The sequence below is a fragment of the Magnolia sinica genome, chromosome 2 (assembly GCF_029962835.1).
Source record: "Magnolia sinica isolate HGM2019 chromosome 2, MsV1, whole genome shotgun sequence".
Classification (NCBI taxonomy): Eukaryota; Viridiplantae; Streptophyta; class Magnoliopsida; order Magnoliales; family Magnoliaceae; genus Magnolia; species Magnolia sinica.
Window position 1 is genome coordinate 36,025,621 of NC_080574.1, and position 22,878 is coordinate 36,048,498.

The window sequence follows — 22,878 nt, forward strand, 5'->3', positions numbered from 1 at the left end:
TAGAAAAGTGGGAAGAAATGTGTAAACTGATGGCTTAGGGGGGGTGCAGGTTTGAGGAGTTTGGAGAGAATGAATGTGTCATTGTTGGGAAAATGGATTGGGAGGTTTGGGGGTTGAGGAAGGTAGTTTATGGAGAGAAGTGTTGGGTAGAAAGTATGGGGTTGAGGAAGCGGGTAGATGGACAAAAGCTTTTTCTTTGTATTTTTTGAGAGAGAACAATGATTTTATTAACAGGGCTCACAAAGAACGAGCAAAGAATACAACTCGACTTCTTTGTACAGGGCTTCATCACTGTGGAAATTGGTGAATTTGTTGAAATTTAAGGTTTAGGAGGGGGTGGTTTTCTCATTAGGCGATGGTAAGAAGATTAGATTTTCAGAAGATCTGTGGGTTGCTGTTCAAAAGTTAAGTATTGTTTTTCCTCAATCAGTAGGTATTTCCTTCGAGCCAAATTTAACAGTGGATGGATGTTTTTCTATTCACGGTGAGGAAACTATTTAGGTGTAGCCTCGTAGAAGAAACCTGAATGATGAAGAGGTGGAAGAGTTGGTTAGATTGTTAGAATTGCTTTCAAATCGGCATCCGTCTACCTCAGAGGAAGATGCTATGGTGTGGTTAAAAGAAAAGTCTTAAAAGTTCTTGGTAAATCCTTTTCTCCGATGATTGATGGGGGGTTGTTGAGCAGCTTGAGTGTTACACAACCCATGTTTGGCGTTATGGTGCTCCTTCAAAGTGGCAGCTTTTGCATGGTTGGTGGGTGGGAGCAAGGTTGCAATTTGCAAAAGTGTGGTTGATTATCCCCAATGTATGTTTGTTATGCTATCAAGATGAGGAATTGGTCAATCATCTCTTTATCCATTATCCTTTGGCTATAAAGATTTGGGTCCGTTTCTTTAATTTGTTTGGAGTTGCATGGGCTTCAAGTTCAGTTGATAAGTTTTTCTTAGCTTGTCATGGAGGGGGCAAGGGTAAAGTTGGGAAGCGGATTTGGCATCTGTGTTTATTAGTAGGGTTTTGGGGTATTTGGTTGGAAAGAAATAGTTGTTGTTTCAAAATCAAAGGGATCACATCTCGAAAGTCTTCAATAGGGTGAAATCGAATGTAATCAATCAGCTAAAGTATTAGTTATTGATCAGTTTCTTGCTTGTTGGTTAGAATTGCAAGGGGTTTCTTATTGTAATCATATTCTCCTGTTTTTCTTGTATTCTTTGGCTTTGGCCAGTTAAAAGGAAAATACTAATAAAAAATAAAATTTTAAGGTGTGTTTGGATGCACTATTGAATTGAATTGCTAGCATTAGGCTAACAAAATGGCAATGACCTTAGATCCATATCAAGAGCTTTGGTTCTACAGTTTCATTACTTTCAAGTTGGGACTTGCAAGAAACTTTCCAAAAAATTGAGAGCTACTTCCTCATCATCAAATTATGTCATTTCCTCTGGATTGAACCGAATGTTTGCAATTCAATTCACTTGCACATCCAAACACACATGGAAGATGAATTTGGCGAGAGTTCTGCGAATCGTTACATGAAACCAAAACAATAATGCGTCATAAGCAACACACTAGAAATGTTAGAAGTTCTTGCTGACCTGGGGAGTTGAAAAAAGTGCTTTACGTATTCTCCAATGTGTGTATGGCCTTATGCTCATTTGTGTCCTTGTACTGTTGAAGCTCTTATTATAGAACCTGGTTTAGCCGTCTAATCCAGCCAAACTTTGGGTCCCATGTGACACTTTCAAACATGAGAAGAAAGGGGAAAGGCGGGTGTTGCTTCCATCAAAGCCGTGTTAAGGGACATGTTGATTGTTGGATATTACAAACTCAAAACTGAGTTTGAAGTGTTGTTGCAATTCAATCATTAAGAAGAATTTGCAAACACCTTATTAGCTCTAGAGGTCATTGAGGGGAACTTGCAAACACCTTAAAATTACTTGTATGAGCTAATAATATATGAACTTTTTCTTTTTTTTTGAAGGGTAACAATTTTTTTTTTTTTATTAAAAAATATACAAAAGGATGACTAGGCACCATTCGAGATACAAAGGGGAAGACACTCCCCATGACCCCTAGAAAAAGACCCATGGTTAACAACCAAAGCCTTAAATGCACAAGCCCAATCAATAGCCAGACATTTGGTTTCAGGGGAGGGATCTTAGTAGCCTAATGAATGCCTTAATTCTAGATACAAGAGGGCCTTGAAAGGAGTGATCTGTAAGTTGGATATTGAAAAAGCTTACAATCACGTCGACTGAAATTTCCTCTCTTATATGATGCAACGGGTTGGATGCGGGTCTAAGTGGTGTGCTTGGATTAGAGAACATGCTCGATCTGCCTGGTTCTCGATTCTTCTCAATGGGTCGCCCAAAGGCTATTTCAAAAGCTCTAGAGGCCTCTTCTAGGGAGACCTATTTCTCCCTTCCTCTTTCTGTTGGTAGTAGAAGCTTTCGGTGGTATGGTGGCAAAGGGGCAAGAAGAGGGTTTCTTTAGTGGTTTTAAGGTGGAGGGGACCAATTCTCCGTACATCTCGCATTTGCAGTTCACGGATGATATGCTCCTATTTTATGACACATCTACTGATGTGGTGGATAGGGTAAGAAGCATCGTTTAGTGCTTTGAAGCATTGTCGGGCCTTAAAGTGAACATCACTAAAAGCAAGATATACGGGGTTCGGATGGATGCGGAGGAAGTAGATTAGTTGGCTGGGATCTTCGGGTGTGTGGCAGGATCTCTTCCAACTATGTTTGTTGGGCTTCCACTTTGTGTTGGCAAGCTAGCTAAGCACCTATGGGTTAAGGTGGTAGAGAGGTTTGAGACAGGGCTTCTTGTGTCAAGGGGGTGGAAGTTAAGAAGAAATTTGACTTGGTTAAGAGGGATGAGGTGAATCAAGCGCTCCTTGGCAAATTGTGGTGCTGCTTTGGTGAGGAAGGGGACACACTTTGGAAGACCGTGATTAAAAGCAAGCACGATTGTTCAGAGGGGTAGTGGTGGACAAGGGACTCTTCTATTTATAAAGCTTTTGCTCTATGGAAAGGGGTCTTGTCCGTTAAGGTGAATTTTGTGAGGGGAGTGACATTTACTTTGGGGAACGACAACAGAATTAGATTTTGGGAAGATATTTGGGCCGAGGAGTCTCCTTTGAAGCTTGATTTCCCTCGGATCTTCCGCTTGGCCCTGAACCCGAGTTTCTCCATGGCGGAATGTTTCTCCATGTTTGAGGGGTCTTCTAAGTGGGTTCCCTTGTGTAGGTGGTTTCTTCGTGACGACAAAGTTTCGGATTTCACGGGCCTTCTGGACCGGATCCACCTCTTTGCTCCCATCCTTGATGAAGCGAATAAGCTCTTTTGGAAGATTGGAAGCTTGGGGAGGTTCACGGTTAGATCCTTTTATGACATCACTCGCAATCGGGAGTCCTCTCTTGTCACGGGCCCAATTGGTGCCATGCGGCACTACAAAGTGCCTCCCAAAGATGCGGCTTTTGGTTAGCTTGTTGGGAGGAATAACATCCTTACTATTCAACTTCTGGAAAAGAAGCATGGTTCTCCCCAACGTGTGTATCTTATGTATGCAAGATGAGGAGACGGTGGATCACTTGTTCCTTCACTGCTCTTTCGCGAGGTTGATTTGGGCTGACCTTCTTTCCTACTTCGGTATTCCTTAGCCCTTCCTGGGTTCCATTGACTCTTTATTATTGGCTTGGCATGGGAAGCAGCTCGGCAAGGCCAAGACTATAATTCGGAGGATGGCTTTGATTGCGGTTTGGTGGGCCTTATGGGAGGAAAGGAATGCTAGATGTTTTGATAACTCTTACAGAGTAGCGGTTGGGGTCTCCGCTAGGGCTAGATCTCGTCATTGATTGGGTTTCCTCCTCTAATCTAACGGGGGATCGTTGTATTGATTTTCTTGCTTAGCCTTGGGTTGCCTCCTTGGCATCCCTCCCTTGTTTTCTTTTCAGTTTCTTAATAAATTTCAGTTGCTTCTCAAAACAAAAAAGAAAAAGAAAAAAACAGTTCACCTTGGTTGCATTTGGGCTGCAAAACTGAGTGAGTTGTCAAACTTCAGTTTGATGAAGAGGAAATGACCAAATATTAATGATGCCTCTTGTTTTCACAACAAGGCAGTAGCCGTCAAGTTGCAATTATGTAACTTACAGCCAACTTGAAGTTGATGTAGTTGCAATTTGGAATACCATCTCTTGATATGAATACCAAGGAAGGTAACTACTTTTGGCCGTTTCCTCTTTGTTAAACTAAGTTATCGAAATTCTATTCAATATTGCATCCAAACACAGCCTTATGAATGATGCCTATTATAGCATGAGTTTGTCACACCATATGGGAGCAATAACAATCTAAAAGAAAGAAAAAGGATATCATTGCTCAAAAGCAGTATCAACCTATTGCTGTCTTGGTTGAGGAGGACATGATGGCTTTTAGCTAATGCTCCCTCATGATGTGGCAAACTTACACTGCTGCCTTCACATTAACATTATCTGAAGTCCAAATAATTGTTTTCGTTGCAGATTCTAGGTTTACACAGCAAGAGCTTCCTGCTTGCAAACCGATTCTAACACCAGGATGGGTAAGTTTGGGTGGCAGTTTTAAATATAGCTGCTCTTGAAAGTTAGTTCTTCCACTGAAGCATTTAAAATCGTATCAATTGCTGAATTCTGTTGGCTTCCTTTGATGTAAGATACAGTTGGAGATGTTATCCTCTGATGATCTACTTTACGTGCTTTCAGGTTATCTCTACATTCGCAGTTGTTGGCATCATCTTCATTCCAATTGGGCTTGCTTCCTTGTTTGCATCACAGCGGGTATTTCATCTTTTGATCCCTCGCTGGCATTCATCTTTGGTCCTGTAAGGCCATGATGTTTCTTGAGCATTCTACTCACGATGGGACTTGTAGGTGGTTGAAATTGTGGATCGTTATGATATTGACTGCATTCCTGAAACTCTGCGTAATGACAAACTAGCATTTATACAAAGCCGTGAAACTAACAAGACCTGCACCAGAAGTTTAACTGTAAGTTGTCATACGTGAAGTTTTTCTTCTTATGGAGATATCAAGCTTCTTTAGTGTTCCCCTTATACTGTATGTTCTTTTCCACCCCTTTATCCTAAATAATTTCATTTCATGAACATGCATTAACTGCTGACCTTTTTCAGGTGCCAATGGATATGAAAAGTCCCATCTATGTTTATTATGAGCTTGATAACTTCTACCAGAATCATCGTCGGTATGTGGAATTTACATCAAAATCCGATCTGTTGTGTTTATTTACATTTGTTCATTTTATAGCATTAGATTCATCATAAACATTTTTTTTCCCCTGAACCTACCTCTGTAGTTAACCGGCCAGTGGTTTTTTCAATCAGAGTTTTAAAATAACCATATTGAGTACTTCACTGTGGCCAATTTGGACAGGTCTTGGTTGGAATGGTTTTGCCGTGCCACAATTGGATTTAAGGTTTAAGTTACCGTAATAATTTGTATGGTAATGATGTTTGAAAATATGGCAAATTCTTTCACTTACGTAAACCAAAATCTATTTACAGAATCTTTTCAAAATTCCTACTATATTATACTTGGACAACTGATGGAAAAGTATAGAGATAAGAGGAAGAATCTGGGCATGGTTTTATGGACCAGGAGAAAGCATAGGGTGGAGTACCTAGGGCGGTTATGTGGTGGGTGATGGGGAGGAAATATTTCCTAGGAGGATTTATCAATACCATTAAAGAAATGTATGAGCGTGCTATTATAAGAGTGACAATGATCCGTGGTGACATTGATGGTTCCTAGTTGCAGGGCATCTTCATCTGGGATCAGCCGCCTTTACATTTTGCACTTTTTATAGATGAATTAACTTCAAGTGTGCAGGATGAGATTCCTCGGTATTTGTTGTTTGCAAACAATGTGATTTCTGCCTTTTGTAAGCAACAAGTAACTGAAGAATGTTATGTGCCCTAGCATGCAACAGCTTTTCAGCTAGCCGTTACTTGCTAGCTCATGGGACTTTTCTAGCTCTAGTAGTGTATGGAAGGCTTTAGCATGCAACGGCTTTTCAGCCAGACTGCTAAATTGGATGTTTGGATGAAGGCTTTAGAGTCTAGAGGCTTCGAAAGTAGTAGAACCAAGACAAAGTATTTGGAATGCAACTTTAGTAAGAAGAGTTATAGAGGCAAGGTTCCTACTTAAAACTGATGCACAGGAGGTTCCTTAAACAATGAGTTTCATTAACTGGGCTCAATTATTTAGAAGGTTGGGTGATTGATAAGAATGTTTCCATAAATTGGAGCTGGGTGGATGAGATGGATATGTGCCTTTTGAATGTTGTTTGATAGTTGCATGCATACGAAACTGAAGGGACAATTTTATAAGACAACTATTTAGATGATATATGGGGCAGTGTTGGGTAGTTAGAAGGCAGCATGTGTAGGTATTGAGTGTTGCAGATATGAGGATGTCGAGACGGATGTGTTGGAAGACTAGGACAGATAGAATTAAGAATGAGGTCATTGGAAGCAACCTAGGAATCCCAATAAGAGAGTGATGGAGAACATATTGAGATGGTTTGGTCACATGCAACAAAAGACCGCAGGCAACTCCAATATGGAGGAAAATGTTGAGATGGTTTGGTTGTGTACCTACAAAAGACCACAAGCAACTCCAGTATTGGGGGGGGGGGGGGTGGGGGGGGGTGGGGTGGGGGTCTGAAAAGAGGATGAGAGGAGGACCCAAAAGTCCTTGGATTGAGAGTATGACAAAAGGAAACATGATCATTAGCAGCGATGTCCTAAATTTCATCAAAAGTTCCCATTGAGGCGCCATGGTTCTTTGCAACTACTTGTAGCCCATGTGATGATGTTGGTGGAGTCACCCTCTATAATAGCAGGCAGATCAAACTGCTCAGTAATTCAAGCAATCTCATGGGCTACAGTATGGAGGGAAACATTGTTTAGGATTGACAGGCTTGAAAAGAGGATGAGAGGAAGATCTAAAAGTTTGTGGATTAAGGGCCTGTTTGTTAAATCTGAAGTCTGAAGCCTAAATCTGAAATTTGAATCTGAAGTAGGAAAATTAAGTATTGAGTTCAGAACAACTTATTTGTTAACTAATGTCCGAAATGTCTGAAATATGTTAATTTGACACATTTGCCCCGTCTCCACAGGAAATAGTCGTGATTGAATCCCTACCATTTAAAGCTTGATAGATTCCACTGAAATGTTTATTTGCCATCCAACCTATTGATAAGGTCAAAAAGACCTAGATGAAGAGGCCACACAAATATCATCTTAATCCAAAGCTTTTGTGGCCCACAAGAAAATTTTAATTGTCATTTACCACTGTTTCCTGTACTATGGTCTATCTGAGATTTGGATCTACTTCATTTTTTGGATCATGCCTAAGAATGAGCTTTCGATATGAATGGACAAGGGTCCCACCCACCTAAGTGGATCTGGATTGCTTACTGACGATGTTAGTAGCCCCTAGCTATTTGATGGTGTTGTGTGTCCCACAACATAATGTATGTGTTTTATCCACGTCGTCCATCCATTTTCCCATATCGTTTTAGGGAATGATCACAAAAATGAGGAAGGTCAAAATCTCATTAGGAGTGGTCATTGAACGCCTACCATTAAAAGCTTCTTAGGGACCTCAAAAGTTTTGGATGAAGTTCATATTTGTATTTTCCCTTCATCCAGGTATGTGTGACCAGTGTTCGTAATATTGATAATATCGGTATCGGAAGTCAGCGATACAAAACCCTCTATAGATACAGAAAAATATGGAAAATTTGCCAAACTTCCATTTATTGTGCGATATATCACAAAATATTGTGAGATATCGCCGATATATCGCACGATAATGCTTGATTTGCAGATTTTCCGGCAACATCTCATCCTCAGCCCATCCAGAAATTCCAAAAATATAGAAAAAAATCTCTTACCTGTTTAATCTGCCTAAGAGGGTAGCTTTCGACTGGATTTGGGTGAAATCCAGAGAAATCCTCTCTGAAATCTAGAGAAATCATTGCCAAGATCCGGAGAAATCGTCGATTTGAGAGAAATTTTAGGGTTCCGGATTGTTGGAACCCTCTCTATGTCAAAAAAAGGCCCTTTTAAATGGAATTTGGGTTGGCCGGTGTATCGCACACCACCGAGCTGACTGGTGTGTTGACGTCACCAAGGTCTGTGGGTCCCATCATAAGGTATGCGTTGTATCCAAACCGTTCGCCCATTTGTCAAGCTTGTCGTAAGGCTTGAGCCGGAAAACAAGACTGATTCAAAGATCAAGTGGACCACACTGCAAACAGCAGTGGGAGATTGAACGTCTACCATTGAAACCCTTTGGAGGTCACAGAAGTTTTGGATCAATATGATATTTTTTTTTTCCTATTCATCCTGGTCTGTTTGAACTCATGAACATATTCGATGGAAAATAAAAGTTATGGAGGGCCCTATGAATGTTTTAACGATGAGAATCACCATCCCACTGCTATTTGTGGTGTGGTCCACTTGAGCTTTGGATATGACTCATTTTTGGGCTCATAATCTAAAATGATCTTTCAAAATAATTGAACGGTGTGGATATAATAAATACATTATTGTGGGGCCCACATAACTTCGAACCATTCATACTACTCGAGTCTCAACAGTGGCGCAGTATTGGGGTGCGTATTTCCTGCTAAAGCCTTTTGCTGGAACTTCCTGCGCATGGATGCTGGGTGGGGCCCACCGAGATGTTTGTGAGAAATCCACCCCGTCCATATGTTTTGCAAGCTCATTTTAGGACGTGCGACCAAAAATGAGGTGTATCCAACATTCAAGTGGGCCACACGAGAGGAAAAAGTGGGCATTCAATGAGCACCGTTGAAGCATTCTTAATGCCAAAAATGTTTTGTATCAGGCTATCTTTTCGGTGTTTTCACTTCATCCCATTTGTAATGACCTTATAAACGGTTTGGATAACATATAAACATCAAGGTGGAGCTCAGAAAGGTTTCAACGGTAGGAATTTCTTTTCCTGATTTTCCCTCTCGTGTGATCCACTTGACTTTTGTATCCACCTCAGTTTTGGTAGCACATCCTAAAATGAGCTTGCAAAATGGATGGACGGAATGAATTTCTAACATACATTATAGTGGGCCCCACCAGCATCCTTGTGCAGGAAGCCTTCGTAAATCTGCGTCCGTTGTCTTGCCTGTGTGGAAATCGAATTGCGTACTGAGTTAGTACGATATTTATCGTACTAAGTAAACTTAGTTGGGCTCACCATGAATGTATGCGGTTTATCCAATCCGTCCATCCGTTGTTTCATTTAATTTTAGACGTTGAGACAAAAGTTGAAGCATATCCAAATCTCAAGTGGACCATACCACCACAGGAAACAGTGGGAATAATGATTTCGACCATTGAAACCTTTCTAAGTGCCCAAAGTGATCTTTATTTGTCATCCAACATGTTCATAAGATCACAAAGACCTGGATGAAGGGAAAACAAAAATATCAGCTTGATCCAAAACTATTGTGGCCCCCAGAATTTTGTATCAGTAGACACTCAATTCACACTATTTCATGTAGTGTGGTCCACTTGATTTTTAGATATACTTTATTTTTGGGATTAGGACCTGAAATTAACTATTAAAATGGATGGACGTGGTGGATCAAATACATAAATCACGGTGGATCCCACAGAGTTTACTCAGTACACTTAGCGTACTAAGTTACTCAGTACGCAATCCGCTTCCGCCAGTGCGATGGGAAGCAGATTGGATATTATAGGATACGGAGTTTGGGGGCCACCGTAATTAATGTATTTTATCCACTCCGTCCATCTATTTTACCAGATAATTTTATGATTTTAGCCCAAAAAATGAATCATATCCAAAGCTCAAGTGGACCACACCACAGAAAACAGTGTGAATTGAACGTCTACCGTTGAAAAATCCTTGGGGCCAAAGAAGTTTTGGATCAAGCTGATATTTGTTCTTTTCCTTCATCTATGTCTTTGCGATCTTATGAACAAGTTGGATGAAAATTAAACATCACTTTAGGCTTTAGGAAGGTTTCGACGGTAGCCCACTAATGGTCGATCACCATTGTTTCCTATGGTATAGTCTACCTGATTATTGGATCTGCTTCATTTTTTGGATAATGTCCTAAAATGATATGAAAAAAATGGATGGACGGGGTGGATACTGAATATAGTTGTCTTAGTTCAATCGTACAATGCATAGCTGAGGATCCTATACAAGGGAAACCTATTATGTCCACTTCTTTTTTGAGATTTTATTATTTAAAAGTGTGTATTAGTGTCTTTTTTAATAATCCCTGAATTTTCATTGAAAAATTCAACAAAATTTCCAATGTTTCCCATGTTTCCCAAAAAGTGTGACAAATTATGCAATACAAACAATGTATCCTGTGCGATAACCAATATGTATCTGTATCCCAAGGGTGTGATACATTGCGCGCTACCGATATTTCGAACACTGTGTGTGACCTAATGAACACATTGGATGGTAAATAAACATTACAGTGAGCCCTAGAAAGTTTTTAATGATGGGTGTTCAATCACCACTGTTTTCTTGTGGTGTGGTCCACTTGAGATTTGGATGTCTCAATTTTGGGCTCATGCCATAAAATGATCTGGAAAAATAAAAGGACTGCGTGGATAAAACACATACATCATGGTGAGGCCCTATCCAATAGCTAGCTCCTTACTGGCAGCGTCAGTAGGCAATCCGCTTGAGGAGCCAATTGTGTGACCTCTGTTGTGTGTTGACGTCAACAAGTTTAGTGGGCCCAACCATGATGTATGTGTTATATCTAAACTGTTCGTCCATTTGGTGAGAATGTTTTAAGGCTTGAGCCCAAAAATGATACAGATCCAAAGCTCAAGTGGACCACACTTCAGAAAGCAGTGGGGGCTGAAGATCTACCATTGAAACCTTCTTGCGGGTCACAGAAGTTTTGGACCCATCTGATATTTGGTTTTTCCCTTCATCCAGGTCTGTATGACCTTATGAACAGTTTGGATGGAAAATAAACATCATGGTGGACCCTATGAATGTTTCAACGGTGGGAATCATTTTCCCTACTTCTTTTTGTGGCATGGTCCACTTGAGATTTTAATATGACTCATTTTTGGGCTCATGCTCTATGCTAATCTCTCCAAATAGATGAATGGTGTAGAGATAACACATATCATGGTGGGCCCCACAAAACTTGGTGACGTCAACACAAAATGGAAGTCGGTGGCTTGTGGCACACCACCGCTTCCCCTGCAAATCCGGGCGGGGATTCAATACTACCCCCACTAGGATTAGCAAGAGACTGACAGTCCTGTTTGGGGTCTATCGTGATGTATATGTTTTATCCACACCGTCCATCCAATTTTCCATATCATATTAGGAAATAAGATCAAAAGCCAACAGATCTAAGGCTCAAGTAGGCAACACTACAGAAAACAGTGGAAATTGGGTGCCTACCGTTGAAAACTTCTTACGGCCACAGAAGGCTCTGATTAAGCTGATTTTTGTGTTTGCCCTTCATCCAGGTTTGTGTGACCTTATGAAGAGGTTAGATGGCAAATAAACTTCAAAGTAGACCCTAGGAAGGTTTTAATGGTGGTCATTCAATTCCATTGCTTTATGTGGTGTAGTCGACTTTAGCTTTAGATGTGTCTCATTTTTTAGGATCATGCTCTTGAATGATCTAGAAAAGTTGATGGACGGTGTGGATCTAACACATAAATCATGGTAGGCCCAGAGAAGTGCCACATGTAAAAAGTTGAGTTGTGTATTACGGAAAGGGAGCAAATCTTTGGCGTAGGGCAATTTTGATTTTTTAAAAAATAGTCTGCGGAGCACATTCTTGATTCACCATTAGGCCAAGCCTCCTTCGCCGAAAAATTTCGACGCAAATTGCGGAGCGCTTTCTGGGTTCAACATCTAAAAACAACACTTAACGTGGAGCCCTTTCTGAATTCCACATTCCATAGTTTTTTCAGTGTTAACAAACAGGCCCTAAGAGTGTGATGCAAGGAAACACAAGCATTAGCAGTGATATCCTAAATTTCATCAAAAGTTCTCATTGAGTCGTCATGGTTTTATGCAAGTACCCATAACCCATGCAATGATGTCGGTGGAGTTGCCCTTGATGATAATCGGCACATCAAACTACTTAGTACAACAAGGAATCCCATCAGAAGTGATCTCGTTTCAGCCCCTTTGAACTAGTAACCCCAGTAGGCCCTGAAAAAGCTAGCCTTGTCATCCCCCTATGTTCCACAAACCAAACCCATTAAAAGTGATCTTGTTTCAGCCCCTTTGAACTAGTAGCCCCAGTAGGCCCTGAAAAAGCTAGCCTTGTCATCCCCCTATGGTCCACAAACCAAACCCCTCATCCTGGTCAGACCTGCATTATGTTATGAAGATAATCACAAAGCAATGGTTTTTGATTGATTTATTTATTTATTTTATTTTTTGAGCAATTCCTAGAATTGCAGCTCAATTCTGAAATTTGTCCTACCATTAAGTAGAAATTTTGCCAAAGGTGGGTATCACAAAATAGAAAACAACCATGCATTTAGTCACTAGAATTTGTAATGCTCGTAAATCAAACAAAAATTTCAAATATCTTAATCTCACATAGAAACTATTGCTTGGAGTCAATGTGATTCCTCGACTCCATTTTATGACAACATTATTCCTATGTTAATGAATGCGGTTGTGGGCTGTACAACTGTATGGCTCACCTGGATGAATATAACAAGGAGCTGTACAGTGGTACGACCCACCTAGTCTTCAGTTTTTTCCATATGTCCCTTTATTTAATCTATTAGGTGCAATTAGTATTCATATGAAATATTGTAAGACAGTGAGGGGGATTTTTTTATTTTTTATTTGGATTTTTTGCCTTTTAGACTTAATATACAAGGGAATGGAGGAGGGGCTTGTGGCCCTAGTTCTTGCTGTCTAATATCTTTTTCCCATCTCTCTCTCTCTCTCTCTCTCTCTCTCTCTCTCTCTCCATCCTTTTCTTATGTTACTTCTAAATAAATTTACATGGTATTAGAGCCAGGTTTCATTCTTATTTACACCACTTTCTTCTCTTCTATCACATAAATTCTTCTTTTTCTATGTCTTTGCTCTTCACCTTCCTTGTGCTGGAAGTTCTCTAAGAAACCAAGGGTTTCTTCCTTTTTTGGGTGTGTTGGGCCTTTGTAATGGTCTGTGTGTGAGAGGGTGAATGTTGTGTTTGTGATTATCACTCTTTTCGTGTTCGGTTGGAACATGTTGGGTGATTATTTCGTCAAGTGTGACGTATACATTGTGTGGAGCGTGCAATTGGAGAGCTCTTATATCTGAAAGAGTAAGCCCTCTTTCGTATAAACATTGTGGTGTTCTCTTTAATTTCTTCTTCTAATGGAGATCAAGGGTGATCAAAGATTTGGGTTCCTAAATCCATTTGACTTTCTAGGGGTTCAAATAACCACCCCTATAAAACTACATGAAGCAAATTATGTCCAGTGGTATAAATCAATCCAAGTGTTTTTGAAGACCAAGGGCAAATTAAAATTAATCGTAGAAAAAGAAGGTGAAAGTGGTATCGCGTGTGATCAATGGATCCAGGAAAATGCTCAGATCATGATATGGTTGTGGAATAGTATGGAAACATTTGTTTGTGGGAATTGATGCTTCTAGGTATGTTTCTGCAAAGGTGGTGTGGGATACATTATGAGAGATGTATTCATCTGATAAAAAACATTTCTTGCACATATCAATTATATGTAGAGATTTTTGCATTTCCACAAGGGGATAAGTCCTGGTGTATATTATTCGAAACTCGAAGGAATGTGGGAGGAGCTGAATGAGTATCAACCTGTCAGCAACATGAGTTGTGTGGCTAAATTCCCGTATGGCTTAAAACCATATGAGCCAATGCGCAAATGTTGGGTGGCAAGGATGTTCCATCTCTAAATGAAATTCATTGCCTTAGAACATGTATCTCTTGGCTCTGAAGGTAGATTTTGTGATAATTCTGCTTTTGCATCATTTGCTGGACAAGGTAGAGGTGGTGGTCTTGGTGGCCAAGCTATAAAGGAGGTGGCAAAGGTAACCGAGGTGGTCAAGGTGGTCGTAGTGATGCAGAGGAGGTTATGGTAGAGGTCGGGGACTTAGGAAGTGTACTTACTGTGGGGTTATAGATCACACCATTGAAAATTGTTGGGACATCCATAGAAAGCCAAATTGGGAAAATCAGGCATCTTATTACAAAGAGAGTAGTGGGTCTCATGTTGTACTTCTATAGCTCAGCAGCCAAGTACATTTGGTAACATAGTCACACTTAGCAAAGATGAATATTCAAAGTAATTGAAGAATCAGCATACTTTGCTGCTATTCTCACTTCTACAGCCACATTTGTAAACGCAGGTATAGATTTTTTAGGGTCCAAGCCCTCTGCTCCATAGGTCATTGAAGAATCAACACATCTCTACTGCTACTCTCACTTCCACAGCCACATTCGTGAACTCAGGTACTGCATATTTGTGGAGGGAATTTGGTTATGTGGAATGTAGAAAGTAAAGTGTTATACCTGATCAAGCGCTGAAGCAGAAAATAGGGCGATGGCTCATACAACTTGTGAGCTTGTGTGGATCAAGAAACTATTGCAAGAAATGAATTTTACAGTGAGCCTGCTAATGCAGTTACTTTATGATAATCAAGCAACCCCCCACATTGTAAACAATCCAATTGATTATGAGAGGGCCAAGCATATCGAAGTCGTTTGTTATTTCATACACGACAAGGTTTCTAGAGGTGAAATTTCTATCCTGTCTGTTCAATCTGAGGATCAATTTGTTGATATGTTCAGCAAAGCTCTAGGTCGCAGTCAGTTTCCATGTATTTATTCAAGCTAGGCATTGACAACATCTATGCTCTAGCTTGAGGGGGCATGGTAATGACTGTGGATTTGGGCCGTGAGACTGTATAGCCCACCCAAATAAATGTATTAAGGGGCTAGATAGTGGTGTGGCCCACCTAATCTTGGGTTTTGTCCATATGCCCCTTTATTTAACCTATTAGGTGCAATGAGTATACGCATGTAATATTGTGAGGGGTATTTTTGAGCTTAATTTATATAGGAAGAGATTAGAGACGTGTTGCTCCAGTTCTCTCTCTCTCTCTCTCTCTCTCTCTCTCTCTCTCACTCTATTATCTTTTTTTCCATTTCTTTTCTACTCCTTTCGCTTCTACATGAATCTATACTATGTACCTACATAGTTTCGAGGAGGGTGCGATGTCGATATGGCCCTCATCAAGAGAGACGTACATATTTCGATTCTTCTCTAGTTCATTAGATATTCCAAATATTACATCAGTAGGCGATACGATAGCCCTAAGAATGACCCATTCTACATAGCCAAATCTTTTAGCATTGAAGCTTACTGTTACCAGATACTGGATTGTTGAAGGAAAGACTTCCGCATCAGTTCTTAGCATACATGTCATATTGTAATTAGCATACACATCATATTTTGATTTTTTTTTTTTTTTGACTTAATATATAAAGGAAGAGAGGAGAGACGTGTGGCCCCAGTTCTCTCTCTCTCTCTCTCTCTCTCTCTCTCTCTCTCTCCATTCTCTTTTTTCATCTCTTTATCTCTTTTCTATCTCCTTCCACTTCTACATAAATCTACACTATATACTTGCATAGTTGGGAGAAAGGTGTGGTGTTGATATGGCCCTTATCATGAGGGGTACATATTTAAATTCTTCTCTATTTCATTAGATATTCCATATGTCACATCAGTAGGTGATGTGGTAGGCCGAAGAATGATTCATGCTACATAGCCAAACCTTTTAACATCGAACCTTATCGTCAGCAGATACTGGATTGTTGAAGGAAAGACTTCTGCATCAGTGCTTAGCATTATTTGAAAAGTAGATGACTTCACGCTTTTCGTGCAATTGTCATCATTAGATATCCTTACTTCAGACAGAGGCAACTCAAATGATCTGCCTCAGGGTTATAATAACAGGTACTGTCTATATTCCAGCCCCCAAGCAATATTTTGCATCGACAATCTTCAATTGGTTGAAAGAGATGCTTTTGTGGTTAGGAGTGGTCATTAAAATTAAACTTGGATCTCATGTCACTAATGTTTTCCAGATTAATTATTAATTATTTTTCCTTTTGTTTGTGTAGATCTATAATACTATATATAATGCGAATAGCTTTTGGACATTTTTGCCCTGGCAATTTGATGCAGGGATGATGCAGGACACGTGATTTAATGCTAGCATGCAACGTGGAGATTATGAAAGAGTCCATAAAGTAATTCAATTAATAATAGATGCTAATCCACCAAGTAATTAAGAGTAAACAATATGAAATAAAATATGATTTAACCTAAATCACATGCCCGCATGCTAGGAAATCAGATAAATCAATTAAAACTAGGCTTGATGGAAGGATAGAACTTCCAATTTATCATAGGCACGTTCCACACTCAAGGGACAAATTTGTAGGTTTTATGATTAGGGTTATGAAGGGGAAAATCTGAAATTTGAAAATTAGGGTTCATGAGAATTGAAGATTTTGGAATTAGAGTTTTTAGAAATTGGAAAAAATAGAAAATTGAAGATCTATGGTTTAAAAGTTTGTAATGGAAGTGAAAAGAGGAAGACAAGATAAGAAGAAGAAGAAGAATACCTTTCGAAGAAGAGAAAGAGGAAGGATGTATCTTAGGGAATCCACCATCAAACAAACTTTTACCCTTCCACAGTTTAATTGGAAGGGAGGGTTTTTTCAAAAAAAAAAACCCTAGAAAATGAGGAGGAAAATTCCTTCACACAAGAGAGCTTTTGTTTTTTTTTTTTTTTACTTCTCAAATCTCTACCAGGGTTGGAACTTCACTCCCCTTGTGGTTTTATAATTAAAAAATTCGGAATTAAAATTCAACATAATTACAACTATGCTACTTAAGTAAAGTGACCCATAATCCGAAATAAGAAAACTAAAACATTTATTATCAATCCCAACCATCAAACAAATCCTAAAAATAACAAAAAACATAAAGAAAGCAAGATCAGAGTCCAAAGGGCCCAGATCTAAAAGATTCGATGCCCAATGGCCTGATCGACAAGATCTAACGGTTGAATCGACATGAAGTGGAAATTCTATGACTAAAATATCTCCTAAGCAGTCCAGATGCATCATCTCAAGATGAGGTCTTCTATTTGGAACTCATCTCCTATCCACAAAGAAAGCTGCTCTGACGTGGGTGGTCGTCTCCATGTCTGGTACACCCGAGTCCTCTAATGTCCCCATCAATTCCCTTCGGCTGAGGAGATTTCGCCTCTGGCGAAATAAAGTTGTAGTGATGCTTGAGGAGATCCGGGTCTCGTCGCTGAAGATCTACCTCTGTGATCCACGTACTGTCTGATTTTGGTAAGCCCTTCCATCTGACAAGGTACTCCTCATAATCACCATGTCGTGTGGAAACCAATTCTTTATCTAAGATATCCTCCATCTCCTCTCTTCTCATAGGTATGGATGGTATAGATGGTAAATGTTGAGAAGAGGGGTCACGTAATGGCCGTGGGTTTTGAGATAGGTCAGGGGCATCATTATCCAAGTTTATGTGTGGGTTAGGGGAAGGTCCATGAAACGGTACATGATCTTTCACATTAAATGTGGAACCGATACCCATGTTAGGTGGAAGATCTATCAAGTAAGCATTCGAACCTAGTCTTTTCAAGATTTTATATGGTCCAACGTTATGGGATTTTATTTTATTTTTTAATGGTTCTCTGTGGAAACCTTTTTGGACGAATTTTAATCATGACTTTATCACCCATAACAAACTCTTTAAACCTATGGTGTGAGCTAGTAATCATTTTGTATGTTTCATTACTTGTATTGATTCTTTTTCTAATCTCCACATGCAAGTCATGCACATGTTGTGTGGATGCATGTGCAAGCTTTAAACGCCTATGAAATACAGACATGGGTATGTAATCTATAGGGGTCCTAGGCTCATCTACTTGTCTTTCCAAATTCACTTCCTCCTCAGGACTCATTTGATTGTGATGAAGGTTTGGTAGAGTCAATGCATGAATGTGCTGCATAGGTGTAAGCTCATCCGGTATGTCATCTGAAATAACAACACTGGCCTCCTCTGATATCGGACTCACCTCAGATGGTAACTCTACACTAACCTCGAGTGTAACCTCAGGTGTCATCTCAATAATAACCTTAGGTGTAACCTCACTTGCCATGTGGGCATACAATGTCAAATCAGTTTTAGTCTCTCTTTCAGACTCTTTAGCATTAACTATAGGAAGAGACTCAAGCTAGAGTTTTGTCACACCTTCAGGACCACATTTCTTGACATCCTCCTTTTTCGATGTGCTTTTGAGCGGGAGAGGCTTCAAGACAATCCTTTTGCCTTCATATAGAAACGAACATGTATTCGAGCGACCTAACAGTGTTGCATCCCTATCATACAACCAAGGCCTGCCCAAAATAATGTGGCCTATATCCATAGGCAAAACATCACACCACAACGTGTTCGTATATGAACAAAACTGGATGGGAATGGGACAACACTGAGAAACCAGAATTGAAGATGCGTCAACCCATGAGACTCGATAGGGCTGAGGGTGAGGAACAACTAGCATACTAGCGGTCCACGGTGCGAGCAAATACCACATTGACGCAATTGCCACTATCAAGGATCACCTTGTAGTTTTTGCCACGACACTTGGTATAAGTGTGGAAAGTTGAATGTCTGCGCAAATCATCACTTTTTACAATTTGGCTTAAGGCGCGGCTAATAATTGCAAGTCGCACAGTCTCAACTCCTTTAATTTGATTCCCGGCTCGTGATGGGACATCTTCCCCAGTGTCAGGATTCGCCTGATGGGAGGCTTCAAGCCGATTGATACGTGCATTGATCACGATCAATTGAGTCGCGGTGGTCTTATTGTGCTTTTCAATAGCTGTCAGATGATTGTTGATAGTATTAAGGGCCTCGACAATCTGTTCTAGATTCATAGTGGGATATAGGCCAAAACCACGTCCTGAATGAGTGGGCATACACAAGAACACTCTAAAGGAAACCCTAGGTCCTAGGACAATGTTATAAAAATGATAGAACCTAGAGACCAAGCTGGACACACTAACCAGAAAATTCAGCAAGTCACTGTCCTCAAATCTTATGTTGAAAATTCAGTAAGATAGTAATCCGAGGGTGCCAAACTGAAAATTCAGCACGGGTGTAATCCGAAAATGACAAAAATTCAGCAATGTGACAACCTGAAATTACTATGCTGAAATTTCAGCAATGGTATAAGTGGAAATGCTAGCTGAAAATTCAGCAATAGGATACTCTAACAAAAATTCAGCAATATGATCCTATATGCAATGAATGCTCTACTAACCCTAGATGTGACTCTAACTTAGATGTAACACAAAAATCCTATACTAAACCTACGTCTCTGATACCAAATTTGATGTAGGACATGTGATTTAATGCTAGCATGCATCGTGGAGATTATGAAAGAGTCCATAAAGTAATTCAATTAACAAAAGATGCTAATCTACCAAGTAATTAAGAGTAAACAATAGGAAATAAAATCTAATTGAACCTAAATCACATGCCCGCATGCTAAGAAATCACATATATCAATTAAAACTAGGCTCGATGGAAGGATAGAACTTCCAATTTAACATAGGCACATTCCACACTCAAGGGACGTATTTGTAGGTTTTATGATTAAGGTTAGGAAGGGGAAAATCTGAAATTTGGAAAATTAGGGTTCATGAGAATTGAAAATTTTGGAATTAGGGTTTTTAGAAATTGGGAAAAATAGAAAATTGAAGATCTAGGTTTAGAAGTTTGTAATGGAAGTGAAAAGAGGAAGACAAGAGAAGAAGAAGAAGAAGAATACCTTTCGAAGAAAAGAAATATGAATGATGTATCTTGGGGAATCCACCACCAAACAAGCCTTTACCCTTCCACAGTTTAATTGGAAGGGAGGGTTTTTTAAAAACCCTAGAAAATAAGGAGGAAAATTCATTCACACGAGAGAGCTCCTCTTTTTTTATTTATTTTTTTCTTCTTCTCAAATCTCCACCAGGGTTGGAACTTCACTCCCATTGTGGTCTTATAATTAAAAAATTCGGAATTAAAATTCAGTATAATTACAACTATGACACTCACTTAAGTAAAGTGGCCCATAATCCAAAATAAGAAAACTAAAACATTTTTTGTTATCAATCCTAACCATCAAACAAATCCTAAAAATAACAAAAAACATAAAGATAGCAAGATCAGAGTCCAAAGGGCCCATATCTAAAAGATCTAATGTTCGATGGCCTGATCGACAAAATCTAATGGTCGGATCGACACGAAGTAGAAATTCTATGACTAAAATGATGTCCTAAGTAGCCCACATGCATCATCTCAAGATGAGATCTTCCTGATGCACGTCCAATACATGTGGGGTCTTCAAAATTGCCTGGCGGGCCCCATCTAGAACTCGTCTCCCATCCACAAAGAAAGTTGTTCTGATGTGGGTAGTCGTCTCCATCTCTGGTACACCCGAGTAGGTCCTCTAATGTCCCCATCATGATGACTGTGAAATCCACTCCATTCATCTATTGAGTCAGATTATCATCGACCATCAGGCCAAGAATGAGGTAGATCTAAAAATTGAATGGGCCACAAAAACGGAAAATGTTGCATGAGATGTCCATAGTCTAAATCATTTTGTGGCTTCTCTCTTTCTCTCTTTGCATATGCCCTTGTGTTACACACCACCCCATCCTCTCCCCCCTGCCTTTCCCTCAAAATTTTCTTTGCTTTTCTCTCACTCGGTCACTCTCCCTCTCTCTCCATGTTCGGTGAACGTGCCGTACCCATAGTGTATTTAATGGATCTAAGTTGAGTCAACCAGTTGATTCTCAATTACAAATTTATAATGTTTTTTTTTTTTTTCTTTTCATGTCTATGATTTTTAGTTTTAGCTTATGGTTGTCACTGGTGGAAAGTCAACTAATCCTTGTTGTAGTTCTTCAGAAATATCAAGTAAACAGGTCCATGGGTCACATCCAGAACCTATATCAGTCATAATCATGCATCACTTCCAAAATCCTTCCAATATTCTGGCCCACCTCGTTTCCTTAGAGAAGAGAGTCATGTCTTTTTGAGACTACTATTTTGTTAGAAATCTTGAGCCTCTCTGTGCCTGCAAACTGATGCTGTTGCTAATACTTGTTTTCAGATATGTTAAAAGCAGAAACGACAAACAGCTGCAGAGTAAGAAGAATGAGAATGAGACTAGTTCTTGTGATCCTGAGGCCAACGCCTCAAATGGGTTACCAATTGTTCCTTGTGGTCTCATTGCTTGGAGCTTGTTCAATGATACATACAGATTTTCATTAAGCAGCAAGGTATTGGAAGTGAACAAGAAGAATATAGCTTGGAAGAGTGACCAGGGTCATAAGTTTGGGGATGATGTCTATCCAAAGAATTTCCAGAGCGGAGGCCTTATTGGGGGTGCCAAGCTTAATGCCAGCAAACCTGTAAGTGCAATTTTTTTTTTTCTTGATACCTTTTTTGATTTATTTAAAATTTCCTGCTCATCTTCCACATGCTCCCTTTCAACACCTTATGCTTTTTTTTTTTTTTTTTCTTTTTTTTTTTTCCTTCTTTCATATCTATTGATTGCTTTAGCTGTGTGTGACAGTTGAGTGAGCAAGAAGATCTTATCGTTTGGATGCGGACTGCCGCACTGCCCACTTTCAGGAAACTCTGGGGGAAGATAGAGGTGGACCTGGAAGCTAATGAGCAAATAACTGTGGTAATACAGAACAACTATAACACGTACAGTTTTGGGGGAAAGAAGAAGTTGGTTCTTTCAACTACAAGTTGGATAGGTGGAAAAAATGATTTCCTTGGTGTAGCATATCTCACAGTTGGTGGCTTGTGCCTTTTCTTGGCAATAAGCTTCATACTCTTGTACTTTGCGAGGCCAAGGTGAGTGACTTGCTCGTTGCTTGTCTATGGTTCCTGTTCTTCTTGGCCTTGAGCTCATCTTTAAATTCGCTCTTTCTGACATAATATAGAGAAAGTTCACGAGAGTCCGTGATGCAGTGCAACTTGAAAGATTTGAACAAGAATTATTTATTTATTTTTTATAAATAAAAATAGATTGACTTTCAAACCTTTGTACAACTGTTGCCACAAAATTGATGATATCTCTTCTTGCAGCGGAAATACGTGGAGTCCACCACACAATAAACCCTAAGGTGTCACATCAAAGGGATCTAGAGGCATCTCACCACTAGATTCTAGAAGAATACCTCCTAGGGAAAGCCTAGAATAGAACACTATTGGCCAATGAATGTTGCAAATTAAATGAAAACTACTCCTAGTTATCTTGCAATTAAATATGAGGGAATATAACAAGAAATAACTTGGGTCTAAATCCTACTAAATCTCTCCATATAGCCCTTAGGGCATTATGGTTGTGCAAAACCTATTTCTCCTCTTATAGGTTGTGTTAATTCCTAAAACCGTATATGGGTGGACATGTGGACCCCACAGCGAATTGCTAGTCCATCAGGGCCATCCAATTGGATTCGTGGGTCACACAGTTCAATCGAACTATTCATCCAGTCCAAAATAATCACTATGAAATTTGATCTGATCTGGATGGTTGATCAGGTCAATCTGGACCTCTGATGTGGTTCACATCTTCAATACTGGATGGTTGGATGGTTCAGATCCTCAATCTGGATGGTTAGGAAGATCCAATCCGTAGTCTGAACCCTTGGATGGGCCTGGTATGCAATG

At 39.7% G+C, this 22,878-nt stretch overlaps 1 protein-coding gene across 2 annotated transcripts in view; it reads left to right on the top strand.

The window, feature by feature from the left end:
* The window catches only part of LOC131236953 (ALA-interacting subunit 1-like), a 69,127-nt gene that overhangs the window by 2,871 nt on the left and 43,378 nt on the right, over window positions 1-22,878 (top strand). For both annotated transcript variants that reach the window (XM_058234522.1, XM_058234521.1), the window contains exons 2-7: window positions 4,523-4,581; window positions 4,742-4,816; window positions 4,910-5,026; window positions 5,170-5,240; window positions 21,305-21,605; window positions 21,770-22,059. In XM_058234522.1, the coding sequence (XP_058090505.1) occupies window positions 4,523-4,581; window positions 4,742-4,816; window positions 4,910-5,026; window positions 5,170-5,240; window positions 21,305-21,605; window positions 21,770-22,059 (913 nt within the window). The remainder of the gene's footprint in view (window positions 1-4,522; window positions 4,582-4,741; window positions 4,817-4,909; window positions 5,027-5,169; window positions 5,241-21,304; window positions 21,606-21,769; window positions 22,060-22,878) is intronic.